Raw genomic sequence first — 22,205 nt, 5'->3', positions numbered from 1 at the left:
GGGCAGTTGGAGGGCATGAGGTATACTTGGAGTATAGGGTTCTTATGTAGCATGAGGCAGGCACCTTAAGGGGCGTGGCGTAGAGAGGGCATGGGGCACATATAAGGTATGAGCCGCACGTGTGGCAAGAGATAGAGTATGGGGTCCATATAAGGTGTGGGACAACTTGTACGGCTCGAATCACCTGAAGGTTTGGGATATACGGTGTGGAACATTTGTGTGGCAAGGGACACATAGGTAGTGTGGAACATCTATGGGGGATGGGGCATCTAGAGTGTTGGGCACATATGTAAGGAGCACACAGTTGATGGAACGCTTGTGGCAAGGGCACCTGGAAATTGTGGGGGGCCCGCAGGGTAGAGGGCACTGTGACATGGACATATGAAGCACTTGTGTAAGCACTTGGAGTATGTGGGGCACATAAACGGTGTAGAGCATGCAGAGGGTTTGGGGAGCTTATGAGGGGTACCTGGAGGACAGGGATCATATCTAGGGTGTGATGTATATCATAGGGCCAGCAAGAGGGATCCTAGAAGAATTAAGGGAGGAATCGAGACAGAAAGCTATTTTGGGGGGCTGTCTAGTGGCAGAACTATAAGGCCAGCCGAAGCAGACAGTCCCCCACAAAGGCAGTGTGCTGGAGCTAGAAATGAGCACTTTGTGTATTGCCTTATTAGGTTCCGGCTTCCTCCTGGGCCTTTCTCATCATCTCCTGCCTCTAACCTTCCTTTCTCCTATTCGCAGTTCAAGCCGCAATTCAAACAGCAGGCTAAGCCGCAGGCCAAGCCACAAGCCAGATCACAAGCCAAGCCACCCAAGCCACAAACCCAGCCACAAACCAAGCCACAAGCCAAATCGCAAGCCAGAAGGAATGAACTTTGGCATGAAAGTCCCCCCAGGACTCAACCAAGTCATGGTGATCCACCACCGCTTACTTCTCGTTTTAGTTTTCACCGCCTTTTTCAATGGTTCCGACAAACCTTTACCAGGAGAACAAGAGTGAATCCCCTGGGCGAAAACATGCAACCAGAGGCCACTCAAGAACAGCCCAGATCTTGGGGCTCCAGATTGTGGAGGTGTCTGTCATTGAAGCGGTTCCGTTCTGGCAATCAAGTACAGCCCTACCCTACACTTTCACGGCAGTAGCTCGCTGCAAGGGCTCTTTGGCCTAATGGGCAATGCCCATTTTAATTCTAATGTCAATGGGTAATGCCCATTCCAATTCTAATGTCAATGGGTAATGCCCATTCCAATTCTAATGTCAATGGGTAATGCCCATTCCAATTCTAATGTCAATGGGTAATGCCCATTCCAATTCTAATGTCAATGGGTAATGCCCATTTTAATTCTAATCTCAATGGGTAATGCCCATTTTAATTCTAATCTCAATGGGTAATGCCCATTTTAATTCTAATCTCAATGGGTAATGCCCATTCCAATTCTAATGTCAATGGGTAATGCCCATTCCAATTCTAATCTCAATGGGTAATGCCCATTTTAATTCTAATCTCAATGGGTAATGCCCATTCCAATTCTAATGTCAATGGGTAATGCCCATTCCAATTCTAATGTCAATGGGTAATGCCCATTCCAATTCTAATGTCAATGGGTAATGCCCATTCCAATTCTAATGTCAATGGGTAATGCCCATTCCAATTCTAATGTCAATGGGTAATGCCCATTCCAATTCTAATGTCAATGGGTAATGCCCATTCCAATTCTAATGTCAATGGGTAATGCCATTCCAATTCTAATGTCAATGGGTAATGCCCATTCCAATTCTAATGTCAATGGGTAATGCCCATTCCAATTCTAATGTCAATGGGTAATGCCCATTCCAATTCTAATGTCAATGGGTAATGCCCATTCCAATTCTAATCTCAATGGGTAATGCCCATTTTAATTCTAATCTCAATGGGTAATGCCCATTTTAATTCTAATCTCAATGGGTAATGCCCATTCCAATTCTAATGTCAATGGGTAATGCCCATTCCAATTCTAATGTCAATGGGTAATGCCCATTCCAATTCTAATGTCAATGGGTAATGCCCATTCCAATTCTAATGTCAATGGGTAATGCCCATTTTAATTCTAATCTCAATGGGTAATGCCCATTTTAATTCTAATCTCAATGGGTAATGCCCATTTTAATTCTAATCTTAGAATAAACATTTATTCTATTCACAATGTGTTTGGCTGTCTTATTTGGGCCTGAAGGTGGTCAGTGGCGTTCAGACTGAGCTCTCAGCTCTGTCATTTGGGATTATGGATTTTGGGGTGGAAGGGACTTTGATGAATTTGGTGAACTCTAAGGTCTTTTCCAGTTCCAAATCTGTGAGCCTAAGTGACTATTGCTTTATGTGTTTGGACCTTGTTTTCCCCATCTGCAAAATGTTATTCACCTATTTCTGGGCATTACTGGGTCATCAATTGACTTCAGTGTGAATTAGATTTAAGTGAGGCAGAATCATCAGTCTCCCAGCCTCTTTCAGAATCAAGTCCAGTGGCAGGTCAAAAGTCAAAATGATAGCACTGGCCCGGTATAGAGGGGATGACTTGGGCAACTTGAATGTCTGACTAAGCTCTAAATGTTCTTTAAAAGCTTCTGCTTCGGCCACCGGAATAAATTGTTCTCATTGGTCCATTCTGCTACAATATTCCTAAATATGCTTAGATATGGCCCCCTCACCCCTAACTCATGATAAGAATGAAGGTCTGTTGATTGCTCTCATGGGCTGAGATGGTTTTCCTGGGAAGTGGCTGTTGCCCGTGCTAAAACTTCTTGGAGTTCCCTATGAGAGCTGGGAAAAGGCAGACCCCAAAAGTGGATGAGCAGACTTGAAAATGGCTCAGCAAGCTCTCATACCAGGTGCTAATCCTCCCTGACACCTCAAATACTTGTTTCTCTGCCAAGAAAACCCCAAATGGGGTCAGAGATGTCAGATAAGATCTTGAACTTGAGGTTATGCTCAATAAAAAGGTCCTCATCTGATAATTTAACTGGCAAAGGCTTTTAAAAACCTTCACGAGGTTAGGAAGTTGAAGGTTAATTTGTTAGAATCATCGCACCAAGGAGTATCTGGTAGTTTTGGTTAGCCTCAGACTATACACTTTTGGTGCACATTATATACAACATATATATGTAAATGTGGGCAACCATTTCCCCCACCCCAAATAGCAGACAGCCCAATAACCATAAAAGAATCTTTTGAATAAGAGGGCCCTAGTTCTCATGTAGAACTTCCCTAAACAAGGAGGCCACGATTTCCCTTAAAAACAAAACTCTGAACCCCCCCCCCCCACTGTTGATTTCCCATTTGGCTTTCTTTGGTACTAGACTTTTGTTAGTGGTATGCAAGGATCTGCAGTGGGAAAATGTAGTGTTCTGGTTGGTTTTCTGGAGGTCTCTGGCCCAACCTTCATTTCAGCTGAGTAATCACCACAAGAATAGCCAGGGATAAATCCAAATCCTTTATTATCTCCTCACTACTTTATTATCTCCTCCTACTTTCCTTGCCTGGGTCCCAGGCCAGCTTTCTGGAGGTCCTCCGGAATGGGTCTTGGTTCTGTTGGGGAGGCAGGAGGACCACCACGACGGTCTCCGAAGTCTGTCTCAGTCCCAGAGCTTGAGCTCCCGCCTCCAGTCCTCTTGTCCTCTCCGAGTCTGTCTCCGAGCCCCTCTCTGGCCAACTTTGTCCCGGTTTATATGCAGTATACTGAGAATAAGTCAATCATTATTTCACTAGGGAACCATTACTTGTTATAAGATTAAATAATCAAACCGAACTTAGAGAACTATTAAGCACCATGCTAACCGTCTCACCAATTCCACTGACTTAACAACTTGTAAGAATCCTTGTTTCAAGTAGAGTTCTGGTCCATAACGAGAAAAGCCCACATCAATTGCATTGCCACCTATGTTACTGAAAACTTAGTTTCTGACATTTCCTGGGGCATAGAGAGGGCTTGCCAGGGTCCCGTGCCATGGGAGGGACCCAAATGGAAGTGTGTTTGTTATCCACTTTGCCATAATCAAGCCTATCTCTACCTGCTTCTGCCCAGGCACTAATAAAGCTCACCTATTAAACTGAATAATTCAGCTAAGCAAAGGTATTGCTCCATCCCAGTTACTTCAAAATCCCAGCAGAGGGAATAACTGCAGGAGGTTCAGGGACCTGGGTAATGGACACTGTTGTTCCTCTAGTCATTTGCTTCTGTAAATTCTATTCTCAAACCACTCCTTGAGTCTTTTGAGCCTGTACCAAGATACTCGGTAGGGTTAGACAGGACACCTTTGATCGGCTATAGAAAGGAAATGGACCACGCAGTCAGGAAGCGGCTGGCTTTCTATCAAAAACATTCTTTCACACTGGCCAGAACCCCCTAAATGAAGGGCTACCACACACCCCACCCTCACCCCCACCCCTTGCAGCGCAAAGAGCTCAGATTTGCCATCTACCTGTCTTTAAGGTCAATGTCCTCAAGAGCCAAGAATGGGACGTTAAATGGAGGGACACTGGAATGGGACTTTTAAAGTTTTGTCAGTTTCACACACCCTTACCTGTAGCATTCCCAGAAGCAAGCTTCCGAACTTGGAGGATTGTCATCATACAGCCTTTGAATAAGTGAAGTCAATTGTATTAATTTTGAACTTCTGAAGTGTAGACTGAGGCGGACAGGGCCGATGTACAGGTTTGTTTTGTTGGACTACGTTTACTGAGGGAGTTGATCCTTCTTTCCAGATGTCAGCTTGGCTAACGTGGCCGGTCCTTGGACAGATCTCAGCAATCCTGATCTTTTGGGTACAGGAGGACTTGATAGAGATTTGTCAGCAACGCTTCTTTCAGGCAGACCTTCTGCTGGGGATAAATGCCAGCATCGGCACACGCTGTACACTGGCTCGTTCTTCGATTCTTTCTGTAAATCTCCCTTTTAATAGGAGCAGCTGTTCACCAGTACCCACAAAGACCCGGCAAATGCAAATGAAGTTCTTAGAATTTACCAAAGGCACCGTGGCCTAAAAGCAGAGGTCTGACGAACCTCGACATCCACCATCCCTCAGTCCCAATTTTCAATGCTCTCTCCCAAGAAAAGGCTGAGCACGAGGCCTAAGAGTTGCAGCCACCAGGATTCTTCTTCCCTCTTGAGCTGTTGGATACTGCCCTTGGAATCAAAGCTGCCCAGGAGTTCGGGGAGTGATGACATTTTGCCTCCCTCCACAGCCCATTTCACGAAGTGGTTCCACTGAGAGAGAGAGATAGACAGTAGGAGAGAAGAGGGAGAGAAAGAACAAAAGAGAAAGGGGAGAGGGAAGGAGAGACGGGAATATGTAATTCTTTTTTAACTAAGCAGGAAGGAACACTCATCTTCCACTCCACTTTCGGTCTAAGTTCTTTGTTATATAATTCATTTAGATTTGGGGGCAGGAAGACAGGTGAACTGGGTCAATGACTCTAAAGGAGGGATTAAAGATATACTCTGCTCATAAGCAATGCAAGCCTCCAAGATCCGGATGAGGCATTCCTGTGAGAAAGGAGAAATGGTTCTGAATGCGAGGTAATTAAGGCTGCTATTTTCTCACCTGGGAGAGAAACATCCATCTGCACGCACTGGTCATTTGAAGCAGGAGATCTGGCTAAAGGAGAAGCCACAGGGCCACAAGTGGCTCCAGTCATTGATTCCAAGGAACGCCAACCACAACGCAGCCCCTTCCCTCCCCACTGCCCCCTTCTTACTCTTCCCTCGGGCGGCCTCTTTCAGATTTCTTGGCCCAAACCATTCCCTGAACAACCCCCTTACAGTGAACTTATCCCATCCTCTCCCACATGGCTCCACGTCTTCATCTTGCCCTGACTCCAGGTAAGCCCTTGGCCTTCCTCCACTTTCTCAGCTCGTCTCAGTGTTGTCCATGTGCTGTGAACCTTGGGAGCTCCTCGAGGGGGGTAGGGACTGTCTTTTCTCCGTGTCCCTGTCTCCAGTGCAGCACCTCACACATAACAGGTGCTAAAGAAATGCTGCCTTGATAGCCAGGAATGCCATGACCAGGGTAGTCTGGGAGTCTTGCTATAGCCGACACAAACACGATTCAGTTTTTATTTAAGCTTTGCAGAACTTTATTTTAAAATAAACAAACCAACTAACCAGAACTGCTTAAGTTTGCATGCATAGTGGTGCATCTACCCCATCTCCCTCCCCTCCCGCCTGGTTTTCTACACGGTGGATACATCAAGGCCCCTCTCCACAGAGTTAAGAGTGAAAGCCGAGGGGCTCACATAAACTAATAAAAGAAATCAGTGACCCAGGAGACTGGATGGGAGCAAAAAGATGGGGAGAGCAGAATGAACAAGCAGGGATTTCTACTGAATTTTTGTAATATATCAAATAATGAGTGGCTTAGTTAAGAAAAGCCTCCAAAGTGAAAAGTAGTAATAATTATAAAGGAACATGACTGAACAGGTAGGAGACCGATTCACCATTGTGAGTTCTGCGGATGGCTTCAGCCAGGATCATGGAAATGTCGATCACCTGAAGTGGGGAAGAGAAGAAAGGAGGTCAGTCTCGACGGCTCGTGCAAGGGAGCTCCAGGCAGGACGCCAGACAGGCCCCCTGCGGAGCTCCCCCCAGAGACCCTTCACTTCCTGTTAGCCTAGGGCTATCTGTTCAGACTCTAGTATGCTTCGATGCCAGAGGGGAGAAAGAGAAAGACAGACACAGCAACTGAGATCTCCCAGACTAATGAAATTACAGGGATCCTCCCTCCCCTCCTCTAATATTCCCACTTCTGCTCAAATACCTCCAGCTTCCATAGACTAACATTTCAAATTATACGACTCTCCCCCTCCTACCTCCCCAATCACCATCACAACTGTTCAACTTAGCCTGGGTGATTCTGGGCAAGGACAGTATCCACATGAGCTGGCTATAGCAACACTGGTTTATCACAAGGCCTTCCCATGGCCCTGACCCACTCATGTCAGTCCCAAATCCCATCTTGCCTGTATTTTGGAGCAATGCTTCATCTTGTCTTCCTGAGGTATTGTGTTTGTAACTACAACCGCCTCAAAACAGGCATGGTTAATCCGAGAAATAGCTGGCCCAGAAAAAATCCCATGGGTAAGGATAGCATATACTTTAGTGGCTCCAGCCGACAGGAGTCTAGAAAAAGACACGGAAACAGGAACCAAATGGACCCAATTATAAGAGGTGGGCAGTAGGAAAGACATGGAGAATATCCATCTATCAAGTTAACAGGGGACAGAACCAAATCTACTTGGCAACTCTAAGTGCCATGAATACAGAAGTTCTTGAAATGATCAGAGATGCTGACAGAGCACAAGGCTCTACTTTGTGCTACTGTGATCAATAACAGACACAACTCGGCCAGGTTTAATTTCCCCTTTACTGCCACAGATCACCAAACTATTCAAAGCCAACTGTTTATGTTCAATGCAACAATAAGTGCTTTGGGCCTGTGACCTTGAAATGCCAGATTTATTCCCTTAAAGGGGGACTAGAACTTTCAGGGCAGGAGAACATGTAGATTTTTGAAAAGATCATTCCAACCAATAGCTAAACCCAGGTACTGCTGCTCCCCCCCACTCCTGCCCCCAAACGGCCCTCCTTCCCCACACCATCCACTTACTTATCTGCTGCATGACAGATAGTACCACAAGTATCGGCCATGTCATCTACGAGAATGGCCACTCTGTCCTTGACATCTCCCACCAGCACCATCCGGTCGACTTCATTGGCCTTCTTCCGCTCTTTGTGAATCAGAGCAAAATCGACATTCAGTCTGTCTGCAATTGAAGTCACTCTGTAGGAACACGGGATAAGGCAGTTTACACATTATTAATAGTTCAGTGAGGAATCAAGCATAGATGGGGAGTAAGGAGCACTCTCACCCAGTTCTAGGAAGCAGCACAAGTTCAAATCTAGGAACTGGGGGAACAGTGGGTAGTGGGGAAGGATTTAGGCTCTACCACCCCAATGGAATAGATCTCCCAATGTGAATAATATAACCAGATCATCGTAGTCTAAGTGCACTGATTGTTCCAATTAAGGCGACAACAGAAAACTTGTGAACAGATATAAGATATTCTGAAAAACTATTGTATTTATTCAAGAAAAGTCACTAAAACTGTTCATACCTTCTGCCTCTCAGATGATTCCACTGCTGTTAGAGGCCCCCAAAGAGGTCAAAGACAGCAGTCCTACATATTTCAAGATACTCACAGCTTTTATTGTGGCAAAAAAAACCCAACCGCACACACACAGGCAACAGCAACAACAAAATAAAGTGTGTGTGTGTGTGTGTGGGGGGGTGTCATATGGGGAATGGCTGAACTGCTGAATATATGACTCTAATAGACAATTTTTATGATATAAGAAGTGACCAACATGAGGAATTCAGTGAAACATCAGGAAATCGATGTGACCTGCTGCACCACAATAATGTAAATAAAAAGAACACTAAAAAAAACTCCAAGCATTCTTAATTGTAATGACCATTCTCGGCCCTGGAAGAGCCACTGAAGCAGATTAAGTGTGTAGCAGGTTGTATACACTGTTGGTCTTGCTTAACTTTTTGTGTTAGAAGGAAATGAGACAGATAATGCAGGAAAAGAGTATATATGTAATGTATACATTGTATATATATTGTATATATACACTGTATAGATAGATAGAAAAGACTATGATATAAAAAATGAAAGGCATCAAAAATTGAGGCCCAGGGAGTAGTCATTATTTATCCAAGACCACCCAGGCCACTGCAGAGCTGAAATCTGAACTCGGGCCTAGAAACTCTCTGCTGGTTCCACTCAACTATCCTATCTATCCCATCCTGCTCTAACCCAATCACATGCTGCCTTCTATTGCTACTATTGCGAGAGTTATCAGCCTCCTGGACACCCAGTATTTTGTTAACCACATTTGCTTGAGATCACATCAACTACATGTGGGCTTTGAGCAAGCTTTTAGCTGAGCCCTTCAAAGCTCAGACACACAGTGACCAGTTAAGCAAAAAGGTCCACACAGACATGCCTCAGTGGGACATTTGAAACCCTGCATAGGCGGGTTCAACCCTACCCTGCCTTCTGGGCTCATTCCACATTATTCCCCTTCACGAACTCTCCATTCTAAGCAAACTGGTCTAGCTGCTATTGCCTGACCCGTCCACACCTTTGTTGGGGCTGCCTTTAGCACTTGGGATATAATGTCCTCTTGAATCCTTGGCTTTTTTCAAGATTCAGCTCAAGGAAGCCCTCCCAGGGGCTCACGGCTCACTCATCTGTGTGAACACTGCAGCTCCCAGGAGAAGCAGCTCAGCTCTTTGTGGGCAGATTGGCCAGAGCTTGGGGGATTTTGACCTTGCATATGCCAGTGCTCGCCTCGTCTAAATGCATTGTAATACTTGTGGAATGACTGAATGTTTTAAATGGGAAACAAGTCTGCAAAGTTTCAGGTTCATTTGGAGAAATGGACCCTACCAACGGCATTCACTTGGTAAAGAATGACAAGCGGTTCAAGCTACCATCAGCAAACTCAAAGACTGACAAAGCCTGAACTTGACTTGAATTCAAGCTCTGTGCACACTCTCCACACTGCAAATAAGGACCCCCTGTGGCTGCAAATTCTCACTATCTGAAGTTATGATTATATAAAATAGGTTAACTAATCCTAGGCAAATGGAAATTTAATAATAATCATAAATAATAATAATAATGCTACCATCACACTTCATGGGATTTGTACTTATTGGGACTGTCTAGAAATGCCAGCAGCCTGTAGGAAAACTGAAAAGAGATAGACTGCAAGGGCTATTTCAAAGCCCATCACATATTTTTACTAGTTTCCAATCCCGCCTCCAATGGGACATATCCATTATGTGCTTGTTATGAACATAATGAGTGTGTGACTAAGGACAAATCCTTTCCCTTCCTGTTTTCTGGCCTTAATGGCTTCCGAGGGCACTTCTAGCTCCATCTCTAGGATCTTACAGGCATTTAAATGTTTTTCACAGTGATCTCAATCACCGTGGAAAGGAAGTTATTGATAAACAGACAGGACAGGGGCAAATGGGGGAGGAGTGCTGAAATGACCTTAATCCTGTTCTCTTCATGTTTGCTTTCACGGAGAGGTTGAAGAAAAACCAATGGTTGAAAATATGAATGGCTCTGAAGGAATCCTGAATTAACTTGTAATCACCTGGGTTCTGCCACGTCTGGCTCTATGACTCCATTAACAATGTAAGTAACACTTTAGAATGTATTATTAATGAGTAATCCAGGGAGGAAATGAAGTGCTCTTAATCGGCACAGCTTTCGGTCTCTGGCAAATTCGACTCAAATGTCCCTTAGGTTCTTGGCTTTAAAACCAGAATATAACATGATTTCCCTTCTTGCTCAGTATTTTAATCCTAAGAATAAAAAATGTTCTTTGAATCCGCAGCATAACAATATTGTCTGAGGAAACAAACTTGCCCACCCCCCACTGATACAATGTAACCATGTTTTAGATACTTTTATCCATTTACTCATTTATTTATTTAATTTTGTTTTAGATACTTTTAACAGCTGTTGATGCTGATCTGGAAATCGAATCCCTGGCCCACTGCTAGGAAAGGGAGATAGTGACCCCCAGTTAGTGAGGGAACAAGCATTTATTAAGGCATTTCCTATTAACCAGGTACTTTACAAATATCTCATTTAATACTCATCAGCACTGCGGGAGAAAGGTGCTACTATGACCCCTATTTTTCAGTTGAGGAAACGGTTAAATGATTTGCCCAGAATCACAAAGTATCCCAGATTGGATTTGAACGCTAGTCTTCCTGGCTATTTATTCTCTTTCCAATCTAGCCATGGCCACAGCTCCTTTCTTACTGGGATCTCTACCTGAAAAAATTCCTGATGTCCCAACCAGCTGTTTGGTCAGTGCAGTGCAGGGGAACCCGTCAAATACATCTCCTATGCTATCCTATTTTGGCTTTGTTTTTTTCCCTCCTTTTGTTCTATTTCTTCTTTTATAAAATGACTAATGTAGAAATGTTTTTACGTGATTACATGTATGTAAACTACATCAGATTGCTTTGCTTGCCTTCTTGAGGAGGGGGAAAAATCTGGAATGTAAAAATCTTTTAAAAAATGTTGAAAATTGTTTTTAAAATTGGAAAAAATAAAATACTATTTAAAGTAAAAAATAAAGTCACATGCTGCATATGTGATGCTATCTCAAAGGAAAAGATTCTCAGTAACAATTTAGGGAGAGAAAAATCTACTTGACACGGGATAGAGCAAGCACTGGATTTGGAGCTGTGATCTGGTCTCAGACACAGACCTGCTGTGTGACTCTGGGCCTCAGTTTCCTCAACTGTAAAATGAGACATTGGATTCAATGACCTCTAAAGTCTAGTTCTGGAATTCTATGATAAAAGATAGCGGAGCTATCTCATGTAGACTATCTACCTCTCATGACACTAGCATACGGCCAGTTCAGAGATGGCTACAGGTTTGACAGAATACTAATCCTACCTTTTAGCTCCGCCAGCATCAGGAGATACAATACAGCAGGTCTTCCAGTCGGCAATGTTCTCTCTGATCCACTTCAGGACAGCTGGCTCAGCATACAAGTTATCCACCGGGATGTCAAAAAACCCCTGCCGAAAGAAACTCTCGTTAATCTTTTGGCTCTGCCTCCCCATTACCCTCCCGGGGCTCCCGGCATTAGTCAACACCCCGTGAGGCAGACAATGGTAGTATCACCCAGTCAGCGGCCCATTGCATATCAAGGCCATCCACCTAGTAAGAGTAATTGCCAAGATGCAAATCGAGCTCTTTTAGGAAGCCCATTTTTGTGCTCTTCACTTAGCCTGCCTCTCCTAGACAGCTGTTCCTCAGAAGTATCCTAGTTTCTCCTGCTTATGTCTTCATTTACATCAACCCTTTCCCCCTCCTCACACTAACTCCTTTGGTTCCTTTTATACCTGAATCTGAGAAGCATGAAGGTCCATAGTGATTATATGATCTGCTCCTGCTACAGACAGCATATTTGCCACAAGCTTGGCGGAGATCGGAGCCCGGCTCTAAATATGAGAGAACAAGTATCACTGACAAATAGTTCAAAAGCCATGATGCTGGCAAAGTGGGCCTACTTCTTATCTCAGTAAAACTTTTCCTGTCTCTTGGCTTGTTTATCAAAGGTAAAAGAGCCAACTGTGACAGGTAGCTACCATTAGACATTTAACTTTTTTTTAAAAGATCACCTGGTTTTAAAAACTTTTCAATCGACATTGCTAATAATTTGCAAAATAAATGCAACTCTGTTTCTCCTTTGTCCCCCAATAGTCCACAAACTACAATTCATTAAAGATTAGGAGATAATGGTATAGAATTATGAAAATCAAAGAAACAAAGGATCAAATGAAGACTAATGCACTGCCACGGCTTATCAGTGTGGATTCTCCCTCTGATATCAAGATGCAGACCAAAGCTCATGTGCTAGCCCATCCCGTGGGGCTTTCCAGGAAGCTTTCTCTACATTCTCTTGATATTGTGAGAATACCAATGGAGTAAGACAGGTTGCCCGTCACTTGAATAGCTTTCATTCTATGTGACCAGTCTATCATTTTTCACATGACACCTTTTATTCATTTTTCATGTGTTACAGTAAAAAGAAAGCGTGGCAAGAGATCCAACTAAATAAGTTATCTTAAGCACATTTAAATCTGAAAATGGAAAAGACCCACTCTCCACCCCCAAAAAACCCATAAGAAAAATAAAAAAAAAATACAACGATTACTATAACAAACTGTTTTTTCATCATCGAGGCCAGTGGAAACACCACACTCAGACCGCAATACCAGAGATCCTATTGTGCTTAAAAGGTAAAGAGAAATAGCACTAGAGAGAAAGAACAAAGACAGGAAAAGCAGCCAAATCAGATGGAGAGTATATCCTTTTTAGGAGATATGCAATTGTGAGTCTTTTGAGGGATTAATATTCAAGATATGTGAAGGAGGGAAAGATAACAAAATTCAAACAATAAAAATTGAAACTTAATAGGCAAAAAGAAAAACAAAAAGACTACGAGAAGATAACTATGGAACTAGATGTCTTCTCACCTATACAAAATCTTTTGATAATCATCAAAATACAAGCCGAGAGAATTCTTGCTGAGAATATCAATAGGGAAAAAAAGCAGGTCTGCATAAGTAATATTCAACAACGAACTGCATCTTTACCATTTTGCAATTGACTCAAATGTCACCTTAGAGTCTCTTTTTCCAAAAAGGGTTTCTCTCATCCATATATCAAAATCATTCAAGATTCCTTGAGCTATGATAGAAAGGACCCTATTTAATGACCACTGTGATGGAGACCAGGAATATGGAGTCCAAGTGGAAGAGACTGGATTTTCTGTGATCTCTCCCATGTTCCACTTGCAGATGACATTCTTGCTGGTTGCAAAACAAACCCTGGAATTCTTCAGTCTTTGAAAGCAGTCAAAGTTTAGCCTGACCATCCACACGGGAAAGATCAAATGGATGAGGAATATCTATTACCCAGATTATGACATGTACTTGGATGAAAACCCTACAGAGCTCATCTATCAGTATGTAGACCTGAATCTAAAACTGGGCCCAGGACTGAACAGGAAGGGAGGAAACTTGACTTTGGAACATTATAAAGCTTTTTAAATGATCCTAAGTTTCCTATGGAAAAAAAGTTCCTTAGCTCCTTTATCTGCCTCTCCAATGAGAGATAGAGTCTCAACCTTCCACTTAGCTTTATGACTTCTTTTTTTTTTTTTTCACTAGGGGACAGAGTAAATAGGTATAACTCTTTCTCCAGAAGTGTTCCTGATGGTTACCATACAAGGAGTTCAAGGTCTAAAAGCTTAGGACTTTCTGGTCTCCTTTCTGCTACCATCACTATAGAAGTACAGGTGAAGCTGAAGTGAACCCAGAGGCACCATCCCTCCCACAATTAGAGTTGGTTATACTAATACCTAATTTTTTTTAAGTGAACCAGCAAAGAAGAACGAACCCAACCATAGAAACTTACTATGGGAACAGGGAAGACCAGGGTTCATCTTCAGAGGAGGATACTGAAGTAAAAAAAGCTTCTTCTACTCCAAAAAGTAACGTTAAATGGCTCCCTGCTCAGAGAGAATTTATAGAAGAATTCAAAAATGAATTTAAAAATCAAACGAGAGACATTGAGGAAAAACTAAAAAATAAAAACCATCTAAGAAAAACAAGATTATGAAAAAAAAAGCTAAAGTTAAGAAAAGGAAGCAGAGTTATAAAGATGAAAATAACTCTTTGAAAATTAGAATTGAGCAAGAACCAGTGAAGCTATGAGAGACCAAGAAATAAGAAAACATATTATAAAGAATGAAAAAAAAAAAAAAAGAACAGAATGTGAAACATCTTACAAGAAAAACAACAGATCTGGAAAACAGATCAAGAAGAGAAAACATAAGAATAAGACTATCTGAAAGCTGTGACCCAAAAAAGAACCTTGAAACAACAATACAAGAAATAATCCAAAAAAATTGTCTTGGAGGGGAAAGTAGAAATAGAAAAAAATCCACCAATCACCACATCTCAATGAGATCCTTTGTGGAAAACACATAGCAATTATTATTACCAAATTTCAAAACCCTCAAATCAAAGAGAAAATTCTGCAAGAAACAAAGAAAAACAAAAACCAATTTAATACGCTGGAGCTACAAGTAAAATTGTACAGGACTTACCAGCAGCTACAATAAAAGACCACAGGTCCTGGAATTGCATCTACTGACAATCGAAAGAATTAGGCCTGTGGCCAAAAATATCACATCCAGCAAAATTATCCATATTGTTGAATGAAAAGAGAATTGGATATTCAAGGAACTTGAAGATTTTTAGGACTTTATCAACATATAAGAGCCAATATCAAAGATCAATTTCAAGGAATTTAATATAGACAAGCTGGTTTTTTTTGTATGCCATATGCAATAATAGAGTAGCTCAAAAGAAAGATTGGGGCAGAATTAAGGGAAAAATAGTAATTATCTCATACAATTGAGGTACAGAGGAAGAATAGACACAGAGGCATTATTAGAAGGGAGAGGAGGACTTGTGGTTTTGAAAAACCTACTCACATCAGGAATAGGTCAAATAGGCAACATATATACCATGAAGGATATAGCACCCTCCAAAATCTATAAAGAAATGAGGCGGGAAGAATGGTGGGATGGAGAAGTAAAGAGTACAGGAAGAAGACAAGAGAGGGATCCATGGGTGGGAGGAAGTTAAGTAATAGCAAGACAATTTAAGGAGCAGAATTAAAGCAGGTATAGGAAAGATGTGTGTGTGTGTTCATGGGCAGGGGGCATGGTATGTATATACACATATTTGCATATGTACACATAAATATATCCTTTTTTAACTATAGACTGCTTGGGAGAGGTGGGAGGGATGAGAGAGGGAAAAAAAGAATAAAGTAAAAAGGTCCACAGCAGAGAAAAAAAGAACAATTTACAAGGAAGTAAAAGAAAAGATAGACACTCATGAATAGAATTTCTTTTACTAAAAATATATATATATACATATATATATATATATATATATTATATATATATATACACTTTCTTGAACTGATAATTCATTGTTATATATTTTGAATCCTCCCGGATAAATGTTTTCTTTTGTTTTACATACCTTTTTTATTGTGTGGCATTTTTTAAAAAATAAAATACATTTAAAGAAATCAGAAAAAATAAAAAGTAAAACAAAACACAAAACAAAACAAAACAAAACAAAACAAAACACCTGAGCCTAGGAGCTTCTTCTACTGGCTACAGAGAATGACCTGGAAAACCAAAAAGTTAAATGACTTGCCGTAATCATATAGCTAGCATAAGTTAGAAGTGGGACTTGAACCCATCTCTTTCCCTGCAGGCTTAGTCTCTATGAAGTCCACCATAACTCGAGTTGGTATTGGTCTGCTCAGCCACAGTCGTACACACTGTAACTGACTCCAACACAGTGCCGTCATTTGGGTCCTCTTTGAGAACGAAGGAGAACAATCACCAATCTAAAACAGGAATAACATATTAAAAGAAAAGAAAATACCACATTGGAGTCTGCTCCTACTTTGTCCTTTTTGTCCTGCCGGGCATAAGGGAAGCAAGGAATGACGGCGGTGACTCTGCTTGCTGATGCAATCTTGCAGGCATTAATCATGATGAGAAGTTCCATCAAGTTGTCATTTATCTCACCACAGCCACTCTGCACAATGTAGACATCCTCGCCACGGACGCTTTCGCCAATTTCCACGCTACAGAGAGAGGGGAAATTAGATTAGTGATGTTTCACTGAGTATTTCAAAGTACTTTAGCTATGTTGTAGTACCCTTAGGACCTTCTATTGACTCACCACACATGGATCGATTGATGGATTAATCTAGTGATCAATTATTCGACTAGATTATCTAGCTAGCTAGATCAAGCACTGGCAGGTGTATGACTAAAATTCAGTTGGTACCTACTACTTTTAAGTTTCATGTAGAAATAAATATCTGATATAAGTGCGATTTGATGTATCAGCTATGGGTGAGCGACACCATTTCAATGTGTAAATACAAAAGTAGACAGTTCCTGCCCTCAAGGAATCAGTCAATCCACATGGAACCTTCAAAAGCTATTACAAGTTACACTTTTATATCGATGGCTTCCAGGGTCAGTTTCCACTTCCGGGACAGTGGAAAAAACATAGGGAGTCCCAAGACCAAGATTTGAATCTGGACACTGCTAATATCTAGGTGACCAAGAGCAAATCATAAATTCCAAAATTTCTGGCAGCCCCAAATCCCCAGCACTCCATTTTGCTTTAGAAAAGTGAATTCCTGCATTAGAGTTGCAGTACTCAACTCTTTCAGTAAGACATTCCCCCCAAAGCAGACATAACCTTGAGCTCAGACAGGGTCCCACTGACAGGGCCCATCTCTAAGGTAATTAAGAACGTTTACATTTGCCTCTGGGGAAAAAAATTTGCTTATAATAATAATACTAGATTAAATTGGGTGGTTAGTTGGTTGTTTTTTGTTTAGGGGGAGGGGATCATATGGGATAGTCTATTAAGCTTGACAATTGCTATTATTCAGCAACAAGAATAGTTCCTTCTCTTTATATATATATATATATATATATATATATATATATATATATATATAAATAAAAATATAAAAGCCAACACCTCATACCTGATTTATCTCTAGTTACTACATTTTAAGAGCTTCTGGGGGTAAGGGTATGTATGATAACCTATGTGGAGAGAGAAAAGAAGGAGGGAGAGAGGAAAGGAAGAAATTAAGAGAAAAAGGAAAGAAGGAAGGAGGAAAAGCAAGAAGGAAAGAAGAGAGTTTTCCACCTTATTGGTTCCAATTTGTGGGCCAGTGAGACCACTCTGGAAGACGACCATGACTTCAGGGAGGTGATGCCTTAACAGCCTAGTGAGTTGGATTAAGTGAGAAAGGGCCGAGCAAGGTCACTAGCCTTACTTTTTTTTCAGGAGCCACAGGGGTCCAGCGACCAGATACAGATCAGGATAACAGGAGATGGTCCCGGATGTAAAAGGGAGACCTTCCAGGCCAAGCCCCATTTGGTCATTGTTTGGATCAGACTGAATGTAAATAGCGATCCCTGAGGGTAATTCCCGCCCAGTTGTTTTAGTAGTAGTTGTTTTGACTAGGTGAAAGAGGAGATTCTGAGCCTGAAAGCCTGAATCATTGAATGAGTGTGGCCTAAATCCAACTCACTAGCAGGTCAAGGCATCACCCCTCAGTAGTCCAGATCCTCTTCTAGAAAGAAGGACAAACAACTACCTTTAGTGTGGGCTCTGATTGGCTCACTCCCCTAAAATGGTCAGGATCATTACACCTCCCAACTCCCACCCCCAGCTGACACCAGGCCTCTGGGAAAACACTGCTGCCAAAGGTAGACAGATTCCCCCCCCCCCAACTTTTCCTTCCTTCAACCCAAGAGCTGCTCCCTGACCTGGGTCCAGAAGCAGACTTCGAAGGCATTAACGACCGGAGAATCTCCTACACCTATCATCATGTATAGGGTATGCACATAAGGGACCAAAAAAAAAAAAAAAAATCCATGTCCACAATACTCCTGCTGTTAACTGTCCTTTTCCCAATCATCGGCCCAAACCGACTATTTGTAGGCCAAGACAAAGGAGACAAACATCCCACCCCCTAGGACAGCCAGAAAGATAAGACATTAACCTTTGAAAACTTTCTTTAAAAAAAAAAAAAAAAAAAAGACATCTACAGTTGATGGGAGAATATGCAAATACACCTAGAACTATTTCCTTAAACTGGCCTAGTTGCTGGGGAGATTTCTAGGAAATCACTTTCTTCCCAACCAATCCAGCACAAAAGGCCGAGTGCTGAAACTAAAAGGTCCCGTGCATTCTGCCTTAGGAGAGTAGGTGAATATTTGCTGCATTACTAGATCAATAAGGGAAATCTCTCTTCCCCCCCCCCCCCCCCAGGCTTTATCCTGGGGAAGGAAAAGAAAAAGAAAAAGAAAATTCCAAGGGAAGGTTCCCCATAATCAGGATAAAAATTTGCCAAGGAGAGAGAAAAGGCCCCTCCAGCTAACTCCTTCTTCCTCCCCTCCCCCCCTCAGCTATGCAGAATGCAACCTGCATATTCAGCAGTGACTTATTGAAATTCCAGCCCCCCCCATTAAAGGCGCCTACTAGAAGGAAGAGGGACAAATTAAAAAAAAATAAATAAAAGCTATCATTTTAGGTTGGGTAACTGAACCCTGCTGCTGCTAGCACACCCCTCCCAAAAGCAAGGACCACAGTTCATATCCCTAATTTAGCACAACTTTATTATTATTATTGTTTTTATTTTTTCAAAATTACATGCAAAGAGACTTTTCAGCATTCACCCTTGCAAAACCTTGTGCTCCAAATTGTTCCCCCTCCCCCAGACAGCAAGTAATCCAATATAGGGTAAACATGTAGCATAAGACTTTGCAACGTTAAACATGTAGCATAAGACTTTGTAACCTTTTAACTTCTGTCTGGCAAAGGGCAACAGACCCCCCCCCCCAATGTTTTGAATGCATAAAGTAAAAATGCATGATCACCAAAAGAAACCAATTATCCTGAAATATAGTGACCAATTAAAAAAAAAAAAAACTCAAGGTTGTTTTTTTAAGAAAAGACCCACAGATTAAAACCCCCTAACTATCCATAAGGGACCACTGACTCATTGGGCCCTAGGAGAAGATCTCCAAGGGCCAGCTGCTAAGCAGAGCCAGAAGCCGTGAGTTCAAATTCAGCCTCAAAAAGTTCTTAGTTTACAGCATCAAGGACTATGCTAAGTGCTCTATGAATGAATATCCTCTGTGATTCTCAACAACTGTGGGAGGCAGGTGATGGGAGTGAATGGATGCCAGAAAAATACTGTCTGTACATGATAATACCAGTACAAGGTAATTCTCCAGGGTCAGCTTGCTCTTCCCGGGGAGGAGAGGGGGCGCACTCAGATACTGGCTCACAGCCAGGGCTAGAATATTTTGCTAGTGTCCATTCACCCCATGAATAGGTACAATTATTACCTCCCTTTTACTGATGGTGAAACTGAGGCAGAAAGAAATGACATCCAAGGCACCCCACTGAGCTTTTTTTTAAGTTTGGTGGCCACTGAGCCATACTCAATGGCCCAAGAAGTGGCTGATCTGGGATTTGAACTTCAGATCCTTTGGCTCCAATTCCAGTCCTCTTTACAATCAATACCACAAATGTCCTCATTCAAGGAATAATCCTTAGCAATGGCCCCCAGCTGTTCATTTTTGCCTCCCTTCCCCATACTCCAAGGGCGGTAAGTCAACAAGCATTTATTATGCTCCAACTAATTGCCAGCACAGCTCCAGAAGAGGTCCCCTAAACACACACTCTTAGCTCAATCCTACTCAGTCCCACTCAAAGTTGTTTCTCTGCACAGGAGAACCCAAGCTTGAGGTTCTGTGGAAAGAATCCAGAACCCTTGGCCGGAAATCCTGCTCCTCCACATCTTAGTCAGAGAGACCTTGGACCAATGAGCCACTGCCCCTTGGGGCTACAACTTCCCCCTCCCCAAAAGAAGGCGGCTTCTTAACCTTTTCAGCAGATCCCAGACAATGCCCTTGGGCACGAACCCCCAACTGAGAACCATGGATTCAAACAATTTTTTAAAAAGCTAAATGCAGTTAGCGTTTAATGAAAAATGTACAAACCACTGTTTCTCATTTAAAGTTCCCAGAACCCCCCTCTTCCCACCCCCCCCCCCCCCAAAATCGGTCTATGAGCCTCAGAATAAAAATCCCTGGACTACCAAGGCTCCCTTCCAACTCAGAATCTATACTCCTAAAATTGCCCATTGTGTTCTCTCTTGCTGTCTGAGGGCAGGGACCATTTCATGTATCCCCAGCCTTTTGCCCGGTAATTAAAACTTTACTGAGTCTGGCTACTTTCAAACCCCAGGGTGCTGGGGTTCATTAACAATAATTAATAGACATTAGGCAAAAATTAATAGGGCACTCTAAGGTTTGCAAAGCATTTCCCAAGTATCACCTCATTTAGTCTATACGACGATCCTATAAAGTGCTACGTGCGCTTATTATTATTCCCATTTTCCAGATTAAGGAGACATAAACAGTGAGTCAGGAAAAATCCAGATTCAAACCAGGCCTCTAACATCTACCGGCTCCTAGGAGCCTGCATCCAGCGTGAGAAAACACCTCAGCCACCATCAAGCCCGATTTCTACATTTCCATTAAGGAAACTGAACCCCAAATATGGGGGGGGCGGAATTTGAACCCAAATTCTTTCCATTCCTAAAACACCAGCGTTTTTTCCTACAGCACAATGCCGCTTCCCAGTGCGATTCTGGGTACGCTCCCCACCCCCACCCCCAAACTCTCCCCAAGGCAATCTGCGCTGGGAGAGGGTACACTAAATCTTAGTTCCAATCTCTATTCCTGTTTTACAGGTGAGAAGACTGAGGCACGGGAGAGGTTAAGTGACTTGCTCACAGTCATCCGGCTATCAAGAGCCGGAACTAGTATTTAAACCCCCTCCTCCAACTCTAACCACTACACCACACTGCGCTGTAACAATCTATCAGTGGCTGCTACAAGGCAAAGGCCCGGTCCCTGGCGCCCACGCCCAAGGCTGGCTGGCGACATTGGCCTTGGTCGCACCACCCCCACCCGAAGGGGGAAGGGAGAGGGGGGTTCGAATCTTTATCCGTTTTTTCCGTTGATCGGCCAGTCAGCCCTCCCGCCCCTGTCACGAGCCGCGATCCCGACCGCAAGGTGGCGACGACTAGTACCGACCCTTCTGCCCACCTCTCTGCCCCCCCATTCCCTCCGGACAGCCCCCCCCCAAACCACGGCGCTAGCCCATTAGCCTGGATCCCAACGCCACGGTCTACCGATAGCCCGACTACCAGCGCATGCGCGCGCGTCAGACCGGCCGGCCGGCCCCAGGCCAACGGCCCTGACCCACGACCCGGCCCCGGCCCCGGCCCCGGCTCTAATCCCAGTTTGGCCCCGGGCCCCGGCTACTCACCAGGTCTCCTGATTACTGAATTTCTTAGTTACCACCTTGCCCAGTTCCAGGCCCAGACGATCGGTGATCTTCTGGGACAGATCCTGGTGAGAACTACCGCTGAAAATCTTGATATTCGGCATCTTCAGTCTAAGGTGCTCGATACGCCGACCTCAGCGGTCACGGCGAGTGGGTCCGGGGCTCGATAGACAAAGCCTGACGCCACAAGGCAAGGTTAGGGAGAGGTGACTCGGCAACGAGAACCTACTCACTATGACGCCTCGGCCATCTTGCCTTCCCGCCAGCCGCTCGCGTTCTTATATTGTCTACCGGTTGGGAGGGTGGAACGCTAGCTGAGCGTTCTGCCTCCGCCTCTTCCTATTGGTCGTCTGGTAACTAGGGGCGTTACCTTCTCTGCGACCCCAGCCCCCTTCAGGGGAACTTACCCTGGATTGGCTGAGAAGCAAGAGAGGGGGTGGGGCGGCCAGAAGCCGGCTCTCAAGCGGCGGAGTGAGGCGAGGGCGAACTTAGCAGGTGAATCGGCTGGATTCGAGCGGCGGCCAAGGAGTGATGCGCAATCTAGCGGATCGTTTGGGCCGAT

At 43.3% G+C, this 22,205-nt stretch overlaps 2 protein-coding genes across 4 annotated transcripts in view; one reads left to right on the top strand and one right to left on the bottom strand.

Moving 5' to 3' along the window:
* The window catches only part of LOC116420252 (activating signal cointegrator 1 complex subunit 2 homolog), a 29,067-nt gene extending 26,889 nt beyond the window's left edge, over positions 1–2,178 (top strand). Inside the window, exon 3 of the mRNA XM_031944612.1 lies at positions 745–2,178. Coding sequence (XP_031800472.1) covers positions 745–1,146 — 402 coding nt within the window. The 3' untranslated portion in view covers positions 1,147–2,178. The remainder of the gene's footprint in view (positions 1–744) is intronic.
* Positions 2,179–6,089: 3,911 nt separating this feature from the next.
* LOC100928760 (ribose-phosphate pyrophosphokinase 1) lies at positions 6,090–21,934 on the bottom strand. Of its 3 annotated transcripts, none has more exons than XM_012553516.3 (7): positions 21,626–21,934; positions 16,127–16,328; positions 11,987–12,085; positions 11,535–11,659; positions 7,643–7,816; positions 6,996–7,155; positions 6,090–6,525 (listed from the first exon to the last, which is right to left on the bottom strand). In XM_012553516.3, exons 1-7 carry the CDS (start codon positions 21,745–21,747, stop codon positions 6,433–6,435), a joined length of 975 nt encoding a protein of 324 aa, XP_012408970.1. In that variant the 5' UTR covers positions 21,748–21,934; the 3' UTR covers positions 6,090–6,432. The 3 variants fall into 3 exon arrangements, with proteins under 3 accessions (XP_012408970.1, XP_003775144.1, XP_003775143.1); XM_003775096.4 differs by having other exon boundaries at positions 16,124–16,328; positions 21,626–21,933; XM_003775095.4 differs by having other exon boundaries at positions 16,145–16,328; positions 21,626–21,933.
* Between the last annotated feature and the right edge of the window lie 271 nt (positions 21,935–22,205).

This window comes from Sarcophilus harrisii, chromosome X (assembly GCF_902635505.1).
Source record: "Sarcophilus harrisii chromosome X, mSarHar1.11, whole genome shotgun sequence".
Lineage (NCBI taxonomy): Eukaryota > Metazoa > Chordata > Mammalia > Dasyuromorphia > Dasyuridae > Sarcophilus > Sarcophilus harrisii.
This window is presented reverse-complemented; position numbering and strand designations above follow the sequence as displayed.